The sequence below is a fragment of the Oxyura jamaicensis genome, chromosome Z (genome assembly GCF_011077185.1).
Source record: "Oxyura jamaicensis isolate SHBP4307 breed ruddy duck chromosome Z, BPBGC_Ojam_1.0, whole genome shotgun sequence".
Classification (NCBI taxonomy): domain Eukaryota; kingdom Metazoa; phylum Chordata; class Aves; order Anseriformes; family Anatidae; genus Oxyura; species Oxyura jamaicensis.
In genome coordinates, this window is record NC_048926.1 from 75,647,971 (window position 1) to 75,664,489 (window position 16,519).

At 39.3% G+C, this 16,519-nt stretch overlaps 1 protein-coding gene across 3 annotated transcripts in view; it reads left to right on the forward strand.

Moving 5' to 3' along the window:
• The window catches only part of ATG10 (autophagy related 10), an 81,614-nt gene extending 65,757 nt beyond the window's left edge, over window positions 1-15,857 (forward strand). For 2 of the 3 annotated variants that reach the window (XM_035310312.1, XM_035310313.1), the window contains exons 6-8: window positions 12,460-12,557; window positions 12,835-12,954; window positions 13,339-15,857. In XM_035310312.1, coding sequence (XP_035166203.1) covers window positions 12,460-12,557; window positions 12,835-12,954; window positions 13,339-13,351 — 231 coding nt within the window. In that variant the 3' untranslated portion in view covers window positions 13,352-15,857. The remainder of the gene's footprint in view (window positions 1-12,459; window positions 12,558-12,834; window positions 12,955-13,338) is intronic. The other variant, XM_035310314.1, reaches the window with a different exon arrangement.
• The last annotated feature ends 662 nt before the right edge of the window (window positions 15,858-16,519 follow it).

Consider the following 16,519-nt stretch of genomic DNA (forward strand, 5'->3'; position numbering starts at 1 on the left):
GAAACAGGTCTTCCAAAAGCTAGGAGGAAGCAAAGTGAGAATTTTAGAGAATTTTGGATATAAATCCCTGAACATATGTGCCCAGGTCCATTTTTGCTTCTTCTCATTTGTGCCAGTCCATGTCTCAATTACTTTTTTCTGTTTTAAAGCAAACTAACAAGATCATTTTAAAAGTTGGAGAATAAATCTGGTCACAGTCAGGAAACAAGCATCACCAAAAATTTTGTTTTTTATGAGTGTCATGTTGTCATAAACCCTGACCTTGCTCTGAGAAAACAAAGTCATAAACACAATCAAGTATATCTGCTAAGGCTTAATCAATGCTTAGCGATGAAGGAATGTAAAATCAAACATCCAAGGACAGAAATCGAATTGCATTATTACAGGAGGCTCAGCAGTTGAAAAACTGCCCAATAAAACAAGAATAAAGGCTTGGTGACTTGAAGGTTCTGTAGAAACAGTCTAAAAAATAATCTGTGAGTCAGGACTCTGAAGGATCATGGAAGTTAACAAAGCACATGCTGCCTTGCTCATTCCCTGCCCCTTATCAGGTTTTACCAAAACCTCTTCAGACCCAGATACTTCTATTACCAAAATGCGAATTAGGGCTCTGCCTGTAGGGCACTCCTCCTAACCATGGGAGCGGACAAGGTTCATGTATGGTACGTCAGTTCTGTTTTTGCTGACAATAGGTTGGTGTTTGGTTCTTTTAGTGCCTTGCTGTCACTCCAGGAAAAAAAAAAAAAAAAAAAAAAAAAAAGACATTCAGAGCATTCTGAAGAAGACATCAGATATTCTGACTCTCAATGCAGTAGTTTGTGAGGACAGTTGCAAGTCTTAAATTTCAGGGCTATATTAAATTCCTAAATATGGTAGATCATTGTTGTCTATGTGGTAGTCTGTTAAAAGATCCTCCACACTCTTGCAAGTCTTAGCTTAAAGTCTCACCTTGTGTAACCCTTAAAATAGAAAGGTGTGGTCTGTTGACACCAATGCTAATTGAATGAGGCTGAAGATGATTGTGCTGTTTTCCTTCTTCACTGTTCATGCATCTTCAGGTTCAGTCTATTCAGCCCTTTTATCAATCCTCATCTCCAATGAAGAAAGCTATTTGCATTTACTAATAACACTTCTACCACTAAAGCGAATATTAGCAACCCTGTCCCACAGATTTTAAATTTCAGAACAGCAAGTGATAAGGAATTTTCCTATGTCTGGTTTGTTACTATTGTTTATTTCTCAATTTCATCTAAAACAGGTGTTTTTCTCCTGTCATTTGGTATTTAGCAGGTAGTTGTAATATCATCTCTGTTTTATGTCCATTCTGTCACATAAAAAGTAATCATCCAAATGAAAACTTCCCAAGAACAGCACAGAACTGCAGTATTTTTCCAGAGTCTGCGCTTTTTCAATATGTAGTTAAGAATCTGAAAGACATATTCTTTATAGAACTTCAATAATCCTGTCCATTACATCACTTAATTTATAGCAATGTTAACAGAAAAATCAATAAACATTATTTCTAAAATGTCAAGGATGTTAATGGTGTGACTTAAAAAAGGAAAAAGATTCAAAACTCCGAACAGAACACTTTGATGTAGTGTTGTAGAGGCACATCTTGCTGAAACTGTGGTAGGGAGGATTTAAATCATTATGGCTCAGTCATCTTGAAAAATGTGTGTAGGTAGCTATTCTTAGACATACAAATCTTTCTTGCCATATTGTGGGATTTTGCTAAGTGGGGGAGGCTGTATACAGTATATCTTAACAGAAGGTTGCTAAGATCTCTCTTAAATCATTTTGACTCATATCAACAGTTGCTATGGATCCCCTGCTAATATTTTTGGAAAATTATTAGTACAACTTCCTGAGAAAAGGGAATCTTACCAGCATGGATTGGAAGGCTGTTTCAGAGGGAAAAATCTGAGAACGGAAAAGCTGGGTGAATATTTATTTCAATCTAAAATTTTCTCTGATAGATTGAACTTCTGTGGTTGAAAACAAACAATAGTAGTGTACAAGCTAGCAAGAAGGTTTATTTAAAAACTAAGCATTGATTAATAATGTATAGCTGCCCTACAGCTGAGTCATGTTTCTCCCAGTAAGACTTTATGGCATAAACTTAGTCTGACTAATTTCATAGTAGGAAAAGACCAAACAGTGGACTATTACTAAAGGGTATAGAATAAGCAAAGAGGCTTAATGGGTAATGCTCATATGGAGATAAAAATCCTCCTCGGTAGGAGGATCCTTGCTGATTTCTGGGGCACCATTCAGGATAAACTTTTAAGTCCTAGTGTTATCGTTACTTGAATTGATCAGTTATTCTGAAATGGAGATTTAATAATATTTCCACACTGATACATAATTAATTGAATGAATTACACTGTAATAGTATTGATTCTCTTGATTCTTCTCTGCTTCTGTAGAAAAAAAGTGTGACAGTGCTACACATTGCATTTGCCTTTACAGACAATTTCTCTAGCAAGAGAGATTCCACAGAGCCTCCCAAGTAGAGATTTTTTTGGAAGAAGTTGAAATAGCGTATTCCTTCCCTGGTCTGGCATTGCTCATTGTAGGCAGAGATGGGTTGCTCTTCTGTCTTCCTGTGCAGTGACCTTCAGCAGACCTGTATGGACCCAGCAATTCATTATTGGTATGAAGCTGGTTACTGAATATTCCCCATTATTGAACGTTCCTATGAAGAAAAAAATGAAATACACAGTAATATTGATTGCACAGTGTGAGGGAAATGGATATCATAGATGTCACAAATTCAACTCCACATGAAAGACAACTGTCATGGGCACAAAACTGTTGTAAACTTTATAACAATTTCCTTTTTTTCTGCAGTAAGAGCTCTTCGTCAAGCCCTTCTGCAGATTTTATTTATTTATTTATTTTAATAAGAAAAGCTTTTAAAGTGCCATTTAAATGGAATTTCGGTATCCAGATTAACAGATCAGCAGTTCAAAAGCATTTAGATGAATTTATGAGACCACTTGTCCATAAATGGATGCAAAATGACCATGCGTGAGTGTGTCCTCCATCATCTCTAATGCAACAAACATGCTGGAGCAGTACAAGGGGAGCGAACCACAGGAAAAGGCCAGGTTCTTGCTCTACAAAAAGAACCTTTCTACCTGCCACTGTTGCAGACACTGCTCAAAATGCCCTAGCAGAATGGGAGTTACGGCTTCTACAGCACTGGTAAGTTCAGGCTTTCATAAACTTTTGGGCTCTCAGAAGAGAGCTCAGTGTTTCACTCATTCAGTGTCACAGACACCAATGTGTTCCAAATCTTTTTAAACTCTGAATACCACAGTTATCAAAGCACTTAGCTGCATCTCTGAGAAGGCCTTGCAGGAGACTTTCAGGTCCTTTTGTCATTTTCTGTTGTCCACCTTTGTTATGCCAGCATTCACTTTTCTGGTGATGAGTAATCCCAGTTCAAACTTCTTACTCTACCATGCTGTGTATGAGATCCTTAGGAACCTTGGGCAACTTGACCAGGCTTTTACACAGCACAATGTTTGTAGCCTTATATTGAGTCTATCATCAGGAAAATTACCATGAATATTGATGGTCTTAAAGCATCTGTGCAAGAATAAGTATTTGCAGTTTCAGTAGTTATTCAGAGTATTGGTCCAACAAATGGTATTTCAAGTAATATGCACTATGGGGTGCTTTAACTGGAGGATCACAGTCATCTAGTGTTATAAGGAAAGATGAGGAACAAAGAAAGTCTTCCCTTGGCCTGAACTCAGAATGAGGGCTGAGTCACACTTCTACGGACACTTCATTGCCTTCTTATATTTGACATAGTCAAATTAGTGTTCTACTGCTCTGCTGCAGAAGAAATTTGCTTTCCATTCATTACCTTGTGGTAATTGTCTGTCTTCTGACAATGTTATAGCTATTAGTCATACTTCCTCCTTGATAAACTGTATAGAGGAGGTAGGAATATATGCCATCTCATTTGCTAGCTACAGTATTTCAAACTCAAAAGTCCAATGAAAATCTCTCTTCCCACTATCTTCTTGTCCAGAAATTCCTGGGATTATGAAGTGAACCCTTTGGGGGCACATTTATCAAATGCCATTATGGATTTTTTTTTTTTTTTTTTCTGAACTCAGCATTTTTTAATCAGGGTTGGAAATCTGTCCCAAAATCTTTCCATACTTATACAGCTTGTTGGATCTTTCAGTTTTGCACCTTAGATGAATCTCTTAACTTAAGAACAGATTTCAAATAGTAATTAATTAAGACTATATGCTACATAACTAAAATGGTGACAACTGAATTAATCTTATTTTGGCAAGCATGGAAGAAGAATCATCTGTTTATTTTCTTGGAAAAATGGCTGAGATGCCATTTCTTGACAATATAATTATGGACCTGCCAATTTTTAACTATAGAATTTTCTTAAAGAATCCTAAATGCAAGTTACATGCTTTTGAGAAGTTTAGGCTTTAAAAACACAGCTTTGTCTGAGCGTCACCTAGTGCTTTATTCCACTTTTTCTTAAATTTAGTAATTCAAACCTGGTTTTATATATAAGTATCAGCAGTGTTGTCTATTCTTGTTTAACGTTATGCTTGTCCTACGTGACTTCTTAGGTATGCCTTTAAAAGATATTCTGTTAGATGTTAAATTATTAGAAAAATAAATATATATGTAAATTGCAAAAGAGGATTACCACTCTCTCAAAACTGTAAATATTCTGGAATAAGGCAGATGAACCAATTTCAGGGATGAAATATTAAATAGATCTTGGTTATCTAGTTATTTATGTTATTTTTTTATTCTGTAGTATTAAGGTGTTACAATAGTAAGCTCTGCACAAAAACTGCATATGCATGTCAGATCTTATGACATTCTTTTCCATTGTTATCACTGTCCTAGTTACAGAAACCACTATATGGAAAATGTATTTATCTTTTGAATAAACCTGAAACAGGAAGAGCCCAAAGATGTAAAGTAAATAAAAGTAAAACTTGTGATTAAACACATTTCTGTCTGTTGCCCTTGCAAACACTTTATTTCTGGGTAAATGGCTTTGTCTGTGACTTTCTAACCTGCACTGTGCGTTATACAAGAAAAGCAAAGCTGTCCTCAAAGATTTTGGATTGAGGTACCGTTCCTGTTTTGGATGCACATCCTATTTCTGGTAGCTTTAAAAATGGAAGAGCAAGATTGATGTTTTTGTGACATTTGACTACAGGTGTCAAATTCAGCAGAGGCTGAAGATGTCAACATAAGTAGCAGTAAGTTAGCAATGTAGAGGTGATGTGTGCGTGGAATGTGGTGGTTAGAGCTCTGTCCAAATTAAAAAACAATTTTATTGCAAACTGTAGACAAAAGGCTGCATTCAGGCTGTGATCAGCCAGCTTTCATGTCATTAGCAGGGTTTTAAGATGTCCCTTATGGAAAAAGCAGTGGCAGTTTGTGCTCTGAAGAATTTGTTTCTTCAGAAACAGCATTTCCACCGTCTTGGCCATGATGGATTTGAAACAGCAGGTACAAAGTGGTAAATGTGGTTCATTTTACAGAAATTCTGGCTGCATCAAGTATTCTCATATATTTGTGTTGTAGAATATGCCAAAGCAACTCCATTTTCCTCAGAAAAACTCCAGCAGTTTGATTAATTGTTTTTTCAACTTGGACTTCATACTTGATGCAAGAAGAAAGCTTATTTGACTCTGTGGGGTTCACAGTTGTGAAAGTATTAATAAAAACTTGTCGCTGAAGTTAGGATGCCTTTGGAAACACACAGGGAACACATACATTAAATCATAAGGGCAACTGTAACTGTCCCTCTCCAAGTAAGAACTTGAGCAGGAATTAAAATCCATCTGTAGCCTTCTCCTCCAAAAAGTGGTTCAGTAATGACAGAAATTCGCTTTTTTCGTCTTTCACTTTTTTGTTTTGTCAGGCTCCCTTCAGGTTTTCCCTAGCTCAGTACCATTGTAGATTTATTTTGATTATCTAAGAAAATGCAGGAGAGCAGCAATAGTTGCACTTTTATAGTCATTTTCCAGCGCCTGCTACAGACAGAAGTAGAACGGTTTATCCTCAACACGCTTAGCAATGGGAGTCGTTCTCTCTATTTTACTGCAAAGTTATAGAAACTTTCCTCAGTTACATCAGTAGGATGACTTGACTTCTGTTTGTAAATTGAAATCAAGGTGACTAAATATGTCGCCTGTCCCAGGTAATAAACTCTATCCCGTGCCCACTAAGATGGAAGGAGTTTTTAAAATGCTTTTTGGATTTGACAGTTTTTACAGCAAGCACAATCCTTTCACCAGCCATTTTTCCCCATCTGAAGATTTTTTTGATTATCACTTCTCTGTAACCAATACCAGTCCTATTTCTTAAATATTGTTTTTATGAAGTGGCTGCATTAATAGAAATGTTGTGACCCACATCAGTAGAAATGAGAAGCACTACACAGTTAGTATTCTGATAGCTTTATTACTATGATCTGTGCCTTCCAACGGAATGATAGAAATTCCTGGTGTAACTGAAATTCCTTAATGCTGCTTCTGCAACACAGCGGTGCCATAATAATGGAGTTTCTGTTGCAGTAATTCCATTATTAGGGGAAAATCTGTAAGAAAAAGTAAAAAACAGAGAGAGATGTTAGGAGCACATTTCTTGTAACAGCTGTTGCTGTCCTGTTGCCTTTGCAAGTACCATTACTGGTCCTTGTAATCACAACATGCATATGCTCATCTGACTTCACTGCTCAGGCTTAATGTCCCCCAGCCCTCATTCATAAAAATGTTACTTGCTTTTTACACCCAAACTGGAGCGTGTGTGTAATTGAAGCATAAAGTCTTCCTTTGACCTCAAGTTCAACGTGCTTTGGGTTCCACATGTGCAGTTATTGTTGTGGTCATGGGACATAGAGTCAATCTGAAAAGAAAAATTTTATTACTGTCTTTCTGAATAAGAAGAGTTTGATTTTATTGACAAGTAAGTTACTACTGGTGTATATAAAAAATAAGGAATGAAAAAGGAGGTTGTGAATTCAAGGACATAAAATACTTGTAGCATCATAACCCTGTGTGAAGGATTTTTACTTAGCAGTAGGCATTTATTTCAGTAAGTGGGGTTAAAAGTTGGTGAAAAGGGAAGGGCCTGCAACTCCTTTATTCATTGCATCACTGTTTCCATTTCCCTGAATGGAAGAGATTATGGAGGTCATGATTTATTAGTCCTACCTTCTTTTTCTGACCTGATGACTGGGATTGCAAACAGTGCTGGGAAAATACCTGGAGATGCTGGATGTGGTGTTTGGTAGCAGTATCCTGTATGAAAGTTTTGACAACCCTCCATGATTATGCAAACTGGATCGGTGCAGAGTTAGTTTTAGGTACAAATCCCTTGCACTATCGTAAATGGAGAGGCCATAAATGTTACGATGTATGCTCCAAGGCAGGTTAATGTAGCACTGGAGAAAATAGAAACCATTTCTACCGGACGAGCTCCAGTTATGACAGAGAAGATAAATGGTGCTGTTACAGGAGATGCACTGACAACAAAGTACCTGCTGGCTGGCAAAGAGAAGAGTGGAGCACAGCACAGCTACCTACAGGCAATTACCCGTTACCTGAACTAATGTTTATTTTTAATTCAAATCTCACTTGGATAGTATTTCCTACACGCACTGATAGATAAATTGACATAACCCAACCTGATGGAAGTTTCATATTTGATTATAGAGGAGCCACCCAATTTTTGCCACTGTTCATATTCATGTCTGACATTTCACTGCATTACAGGCAGTGCACAGGACAGGAGATGAAGCTAGTCTTACCCCTTTACACCTCACGACCTTGCGAGGACAGCCCAGTTACATCAGTAAATGAGGGCAGAACGGGTGAAGGACAGTTGATCGAGTATTGGCATCCCTGACAGACTTTATGAAAACAGGCCTTCTTGCGCCACACAGAAGAAGCGGCTGCTAAACTGAAATGTTCCTGGGTCCTCTGGGAGCCTGCAGCGTTCCTTTTGTCGTCGTTGTTGCTGAGGGTTCAGGCACACTAACAAAAACCTCAATGAAAAGGTTTAAGCACACCAGTTTGTCCTCACATCTGAGGGAGCTCACCACACCTGCACAGATGGTTGTAGTTGCTCAGCTAACATACAGGAAGCTGTTACGCTCCTCAGTTGTGTTCAGTATTGTGTAGCATCCCTAAACAGAACTAAATTCATTATTACACTACCAATGAAACATTTCACATCTCTTACGTGGTTTTGTGAGAGTTGAGGTAACAGGCACAGAAATGGGTGCAGATCATCCTTTCAAGTCATTCATGATGTCACCTAAGAAAGATGTCTTCCTACAGGAAGTAAATGGAGCAACGTTTGGAGCTTCCATATTCACTGGAGCTAGTTGCTGCCTGTAAAAACTTGATTTCCAGTGAAAGTTGTGTCAGGCTCAAGAGATGTGCAGGTGCATGATGGGTGCTGATCAGCACTGTGAGTCAGCATGGGGATGGCAACAAGAAAATAAAGCAGCTGATTTCAAATTAACTATCTGAGCACTACTGTCCAGGAGAGTTGAGAGCAACCTGTAAATGGGTTCTTTCTGTACAATACCAACAAGTAATTGCTAGAATTGAATTGAAAGTCACACACATTTCTCTGTAAAAGGCATTGGTATATGACCAATTAAGAACGAGGAGACTCTTTTTTACTACTTAAAATGGTCTTTTTTTTTTTTTTTTTCATGAAACCTCAATAAGACTTTATGGTTTTCCCAAAAGGGATGCACAGATGAGGCTAGCTGAAGGCTAGTATTGTCATCCTAGCATTTTGCCAGGATACATTTCACTGCCTGTGGAGTATCTTTATTCCAAGAGATGACTGTGGCAGGTAATAAACAGGTTCCTGGAGCAGATGCAGCACAAGCTCCTTCATTCTCATGAGACAGTGGTTGAGAAGGACTTGGGAGTCATCATACTACAAATTCGTAGCCCTCTCTCAGGGCATCCCATGAGCAACAGAAGTGCACCTTTCTTGCTTGTTCTGATGGAACACCTCAGCGCAGACACCTTGGGGTGGCAAGATAAGCCATTGCCTTCAGTTCTAGACTCATCTGCAGTGATGACCAACAAGGGTACTAATTAATGCCAGTTTGACTGACAATTGCATGTACAGCTGTCATACAATAATGAGTTCTAGCTATTGCAAGCTCAGGCTGAAATCTGAATTGGTGACCTGGCAATAAAAATGCTCTATAGCCCAATATCAATTCTGAAGTCATTCAGAGCTTTGATAACTCATTTTTTTTTTTTTTTTTTTTTTTTTTTTTTTGGCAGCTGTCCAGTATTTCCTCCTCAGAGGTGCTGTGTCACTGATTTAACTTTGGTTATACATTAAGCCTCATAGGGATGCCATTATGTGCAGGGGCTGGAGTTTAGGGTTTGACTGAATCAGATTTGATGCTCTCAGAATGTTTTCCCTGGTTGCTCAACAACTCTCCCTCTGTGCCTCAGCCATTTCCCTTAGAAACTCCTGCTTGGCTCAGGAATTATTTTAATCTCTCCTGCTTTTGTGTTTTTCCTGTCAGACATACAGAGCATGACATATTCCTATCTTTCAGGTTTTGAATGTTTCTGAAAAGTATAGCATTCTTGCAGTTTCATTCCTTTCATTTAAGGTGAAAAAGACAAGCAGATTCAATCAGCTTATTGAAAAATTCCCATTTTATACACAACTATTTTCTTGACACTGTATTTGTGGATTTTCTTTGCTAAGGATCTGTGTAATACTTAAATTTCATGGATTAGAGGTAAACAAATAAGTGACAGTCCTCAGCTTGCCTAAGTGGAAGCCAAAGCAGCTCTCTGAGAATGCACAGATAACGGGCAGCTGTAGTGCACATGCCATGCCTACAGCCTTGCCAAGAAGCAGCACAAGTTTTAATGAGCTCCTGGGTCACTTCATTGCTGCTGTTCAAAATTAGGTGGATTACAGTGAGATCTGCACTGCTCTGGCACTCCTGTTGCTTCAGAAGTGCAAGGAGGAGGGTTTCACTAACCCAAACCAAATGTCCTCAGAGTATTTCTATCAGCTCTGAAGCTGGTGGCTGGGTCCTGTAGTAAAAACCTCTCCCTTGAGGTTTTTTACATCTGCTTGATCAAGAGGGGAATAAAGTTCCTTTCCACTGTTCAAGAAGAGTGGAAGAGACACTGCAGGGAGTTTGGAAGTTGAATGGAATTCACCACTGTCACATGCTCAGGAGTCTTGACTTGACACTAAAGATGGGATCAAGGGTATTACACTTAAGAAAAATCCGGGAGCAATACACTTTGCTTTTTCATACAGGCATGTAGTTGTTAGTGTTTGGGAATTTTTTCAGTCTCACTCCATTGTGTTGTAAGGAGAGGAAGAACTGAAAGAAGAAAGATGAATAAGCAATTTAATAAGCTATTTAAAAAATCATCTCTGGCTGCTGTTGGCTGTTATTCATTGGTGGTTTGCTCAAGCAAGTACTGCAGGATAGGATGAAAGACCAGGTCACAGGATGGTTGGGATTGAATTCAGGCTGAACGTTCAGCTTTGGAAATCATCCTTATGCTCTTCTTGGAGTGCTAAGACTCCAGCGGATCTTCTGCATTTGGGAGTGTGTATTATCTCTTTAGACTCTTTCTACATGTAAGGGAATTGCTCAACTTGCTGCTTGATGTACTTTGTTTTGTTTGGTTTGGTTTAATAGTTCTGTAAATAGTTCTGTAAATACTGTTAACTATCTGTTTTTACTGTCTTTTAGGAATACCATTGGCACAACCTATGTATTTTCTAGGATTGCTTAGAGATCTGAGATGATTTAAGCTAGCAGATAATTTGAATGGATCTTTTATTCAAACTGTTAGTTTTTCTCAATGGAAAACAGCATCAGTTCTCTGTTACCAACAGCAGATGGTAGCATTCATGCGTAAGTTATCTGTTTGCACTGCAATGTAAAAACACAGCTTTCTGAACATTATTTCTGTATGTTGTGAAGCTTCTGGAAGTTTTTAAAAGTTCTCCTAGACACAAAAGGATTGATCTTTATGAGTGTGTTTTTAGCATGAGAACCAAGTGTCCTTTAACTGCAAGAGACACTGTGATATAGGATATGTCCTCTTTGCTGAAGATGACAGGCCAGGATTTGTCTTCATTTGTTAGCAGGGGGGTGTAAAAGGAGTTTTTACTGTATAGTAAGAAGATTTAGCGATCCTCCTCTCTTCAGTGCAGGCAATTTGCTAAATCCTAAGACAAAATGCAGTCACAGAACCAGGGGACTCTGGCTGCAATTATATCAGCCTGGACCAAGGGATTATTAAGGGAGAATAAGATTAGTATAGTTTCTTCTTGGCCAACCATAATAGAGCCACCACAAGAAGTGCAGCTAAGGAAAAGGGCCTTTACCCAGAAGAAAACACCCAGTCCTCATGGTAAGTCTCTGCCAAGGCTCTGGCTCCGGCAGTCTGGGCTCATCTGCAAGCAGGCTGTGCTAGCCTTCCACGTTGGGCATCTTTCTCATCTGGAACCACTCTCTAGCTGTTCCCTGCTGTGCTATATTAAGTGCTTTTGCCCTTCCTGAGTGTGGGGATGAGGTAGGATTTGTTTATTTTGGTGCAGAAGCAGTAGCAGTGACCTCAGCAGCATTAAAGGAAAATCACTTCCCCAGGGCACAGTGCGTGAGGCAGGTGTGCTGATCTCTTGGTATCACTGATGTAAGAGCATATGAGATCACTCTTAGGGCTTTGCATGGAGTGCAAGTTTGATTCAGTCAGAACACGTACTTAGAGTGCCTGTTGGAGAAAAAAGTGAAAAGTTTGTGCAGGATCAGACTGAGTTTTCAACAGCACCTCATGTGGTGTGAGGGTGGAAGGGAACACACAAAGCCTTAGCAGGTTGTAGGGAGTGTGTATGACTGCAAACTTAATTGTCACTATATGGCTTTTTTGTTATTGTTATTTTATCTCCCTGTAGGACAGTTTAGATTGGGTTCTTGACAACCACATTTCAGGATTTTTTTTTTTTTTTTTTTTTTTTTTTTTTCCGTGGAATAGCCTAATGTGAGGATATGCCATCTAGTGGAAGTTAAAGCCACCCTGAGGGCTCTTCCTCCCTTCCTGCTTCCTCTCACAAGCTCCACACTAAACTCCATTTATTTCTCAGCACCTGTTTGACAAGACTGTAACTCCAGCTGCTTTTGAAAATTTTTACATTTGAACTAAACTGTGTCATTGCCTGCTTGGTGCTTTTATTTCTCTTTTTAGATAAGAGAATATGCTCTCAAGTATTGATATGTCAGCGACTGCTAGTAGACAAACAATGTGAATTGAGAAAAATTACATCAAGGATGAAGTGGACACTGCTTTGTCTATTTCAAGTGTAAACAATATATTTTCTGTTTTCTTCCTGCATAGTAAAAGAACTGATTTTCCCTCTTAGGAGCACCCATTACTTGGGCAACCATTTTTTGTTCTACACCCCTGTCGGACTAATGAATTCATGTCCTCTGTACTGGCCAGCTCACGGAAACAGAACAGGTAAGAAACACTACTGTGCTTTGCAAAGCTTGATGTACTGCAGGCAAAGTAAGTCAGCTAGGAAGTGAACATCATCAAAACAACTTTCTTGATCCAAATAGAAAGGGATTCTGTATTGTCACTTAAGCGCTGAAAGCTGAAGTTCACTTGATGTAAAGGAATGGCCCCACTTGAAGTTGTTGTTTTTTATTTTATTTTTATTTCTATGACTGTCAACTGTATCTGCAATGCAGAAAAGTTGGGTAAGATGTTTATGGATTTTTCTGTCTTTTTCTAGACACACAAATTACATTATATTGTGGCTGAGTACTGTAGGCCCAGTTGTGGGTCTAAATCTACCTTTGAGTTATGCAAAACTAGGACCTGAGCAGAATGTAAGTGCTGATTTAAATGAAAGGTAAGATACAATTACATCACCGTCTTTCTTTCCCATCCTCCCACAAAATTGTAAAAGATCAGAATTGTCAAAACATTATCTTTGCCTTTGCAGCTCTTCAAATTCATTTGGGACTCAACTTTAGATATTTTGCTTACATGGCTGCCTTACTGCCTTTCCTGCTTTGCAGTGAAAATGTACACTGAGGGAGACATGTTTGGCACATTGCTGACACCCTTCCTGACTGTCAGAAGGTCCCTGGTAGGGAGGTCTCTCTCAATGTGTAAGAGCATTTTGTGGTGATCCCACCAGCATGTGGTTGATGGTGTGATCTAGAAAAACTGCTGCAGTAACTTTCAGTTTCATCCATTCTCTTTGTTGTTCTTGTTGTTACCTCCTCTTCAGACCCACGAGTTGAAGGACAGCTGATGGTTAGCAGTAGTAAAGCTACTGTAGACTTCCCTAGAGAAGAAACCAAACACAGACCAAAGGAATCCTACCCGATTGGTAAGCAATATGACGTGGAAAAACAACTGTTCATGGCTCTTTCTTTGTCAAGAGTATGCCTGGTTACAGTTGAAGACCTAGGAGCTGGATGCAATTGTGACAACTCCCAAGCACCATCAAGACCTGTGATAGCACTGACCCTTTGAAGTCACTCACTTCCTTCCTCTGTTTTACTGTGACTGCAGCATTAATAGCACTGCACACAAATGCAGAAAGCTATTACAGAGTTGAAATGCTGCATGTGAATCTTGTAAACTTATCTACTGACAGTCACAACTCTAGAAAATCCACACCGTGTGTGAGGACATGTACAGCAAAGTACTTGCAGGATGTGGTTTATGCTTCTAGCACTCAGTGTATGGGCTGAGGCTGCTTTGCCTTGGGACCACCTTCTCCATCACAGCCTAACACATGAACCCTCCTCATATTCCACACCACACACATAGAATATCTTAATCCTACGGCTGAATAACACCGAGAAGATGTGTATGTCATGCTTCAGGGAGCAAACAGGATCAGGATTCTACAAACAGGGTACTTACAGCCTACATCTGACTAAGCAGGTGTGGTTCTAGAGTTCAAGGTGCCTAATGCTATCATATGAGAACATCTGGCTTGTCCCTGCTTCACTGCCTCCGAAGGAAGCTTTGCCATACCCTGAGGGAGTAACTGTTGTAGTCAATTAGTATTTCTGATTGTACTAGTCATTGTTTACACGTTTAGTTCCTATCCTGCAGTCTTTGTGCAAGCCTCCCCTGACAGCTGTTGAAGTTTGAGCAAGTAGGAATCGCACAGAAGTACAATCAGCGAGAAACAGATTAGATGTAACTTCCATACAAGCCATCTTGGACTCCTTCCCAATCGCATTTTATGTATGGTACAAAACAGACCACAAGTCCTACGCAGTTGAGGTGGAATTATGGATTTTACTGTATATGTTCAGCAATATGTCACTTACATACAGAGCCCAATGTATGCCACATCAGAGCTGTAAATGTAAGATGCATTGGATTTCAAATTCTAGGTTTTCAGATATTTTGATTGGTTGCATATTTTTAACTTGCATCACATTTTATTGGTGGATTGAAATATAGTACACCCTTTGAAATTACATTGGTGCACCATTCTTTTGCCAATAATTTGGAATTAATAATGAAAGCACATAATTTATCCCATTCTGGATCTTAACAATCTGAAAAGCCAGTTTTCTATGAAAGATCTGTAAAATCTGGACTTACATTCCTGTACTTTGACAGCATCTACATTGCCTTGCTTAACACTTCTGGCAACATATGCTTGATAGCTATATCCACAGCCCATTTTCAAACTTCAGGAAGATTTGCCCAGGAGGGAAAACAAGAAGCAGATAAGAGGAATTGTGAGATCCATTAAATGTTCATCCCTGCGCTGCATCTTCATTTGCGAAGCAGTGGAACAAAGGGGTGAAAGCACTCAGCTGTTCTCACCTGCCCAGTGTTGCTGGCCAGCTCTGTGCCAGCTTCTGCTGCCTCTGCCCATCACAGTGACACACTCACCCTGCCCTGGCTAATCCTTCTGACTTTTGTTTTTGGTATAATTTAGAACCAGCCTCAGGCAGCATTATTTCAGCCAAGGTCTGAATTAGCTCCTGCTGTCCTTAGGATCAGGGAACTGGAAAGAATAGATGGAAGTTTTCATACAAACCATCAGCACTGAATGCTGCATCAGCATATCTGAGGATCGCTTAATGCTCATTTTCCCATAGCATCACAGATGTTACCTGGCACTGCACTGAGGGTCAAATATACAGAAAAAATTCCACTTGTAAATAATATGAAAAGTAGAATGCAATCCTGGACACGGAGTGGTTTTGAAACAACTTGCAGATGAAATGCTACTTTTAATGTTTTCATACTCTGGACAAAAACTGTATCTTGATAAAAGAAATGAAAAGAGCCTTGAACATCCTTGAGTATCATTCCCAATAGCAGTTGTGAGACACTGAGAAGATTCAACTGCCAAGATGCCGCTGTGCAGTTTACAAGCATAGTTTCCCAGGCATTTCTTAGAGACCAGCTCTTGCTGTTTCTGCCTCAAAAGCAGAAACTGTGGTGCAATGCTACTGTTTGAAACAGGCTTTGACCAGTCAGGTTTCTTCATTGTCGTCAGCAAGACTGCTTACTGCAAGTCTGTTAAGTATTGGTCCTCTACTCAGAACATCAGCATCTCTCCCATCTGTGTGATACCATGCACTGGACTTTGTACCTAAACAGATTATAATTACAAAGAGAAATATGAAATGTTTAGGAGAATATACCCCTTTTCCACCCCATCAGCCTTACATTGCACCTTAATCTTCCTTTATTCAATGATTGCAACAAAAATGGATGTGTATGTAGATAAGAAATAAATAAACACTTTTCTTTGACATGAAGGAATTCTCAGCACCCATTACTTTCTATGTTAATTTTTCATTTGTAAACAAAATTGAGGATTATTTGGCCAGGGCATTGCATGTTTTTATAGACTTGAGATTTCCCCTGTCAGGGACAACCCTAGGCACTTGCTAATGGATGGCTGCACACAGTGGGATACTGCTCTGTCAGATACTGCTCTGACAGTCACACTCCAGCCTCTAGACACCCTCTCCTAGTAATCAGTCTAGGATACCTCCTATGTGTCTTGTAACCACACATACACTAGGCTGGAAAGTCAAACTTTTTCCCCATTTCTGAAACTCTCTCTGTCTTGCTTCCTTTGTGCTGATAAAACCTCTCCAAATTCCTCTGCAGTGCCTTGACTCTGTTCCCAGATTCTTGGACATGATGATGATATTAGAAAGCATAAAGTGGATGAGCAAACTGGCAGTTCCCTGCCCTGCTACAGTTCTTAACCTTTTAACAACAAAAACAACTAAGTAACAGAGCAGTATCAGCAGCAGCAGCATCAGTGTCAATGCTTCCCTGAAATTTGTCTGCAATACCACCAGGCAAAAATTCAGCTCAGTTAGTACAAATTCTCTGAGCCTAGGTTGAGAGACAAATGCAGGGTAAAATATTTGGGATCAAGGAGTGACAGAATCGTGTTTAGGTATCTACTT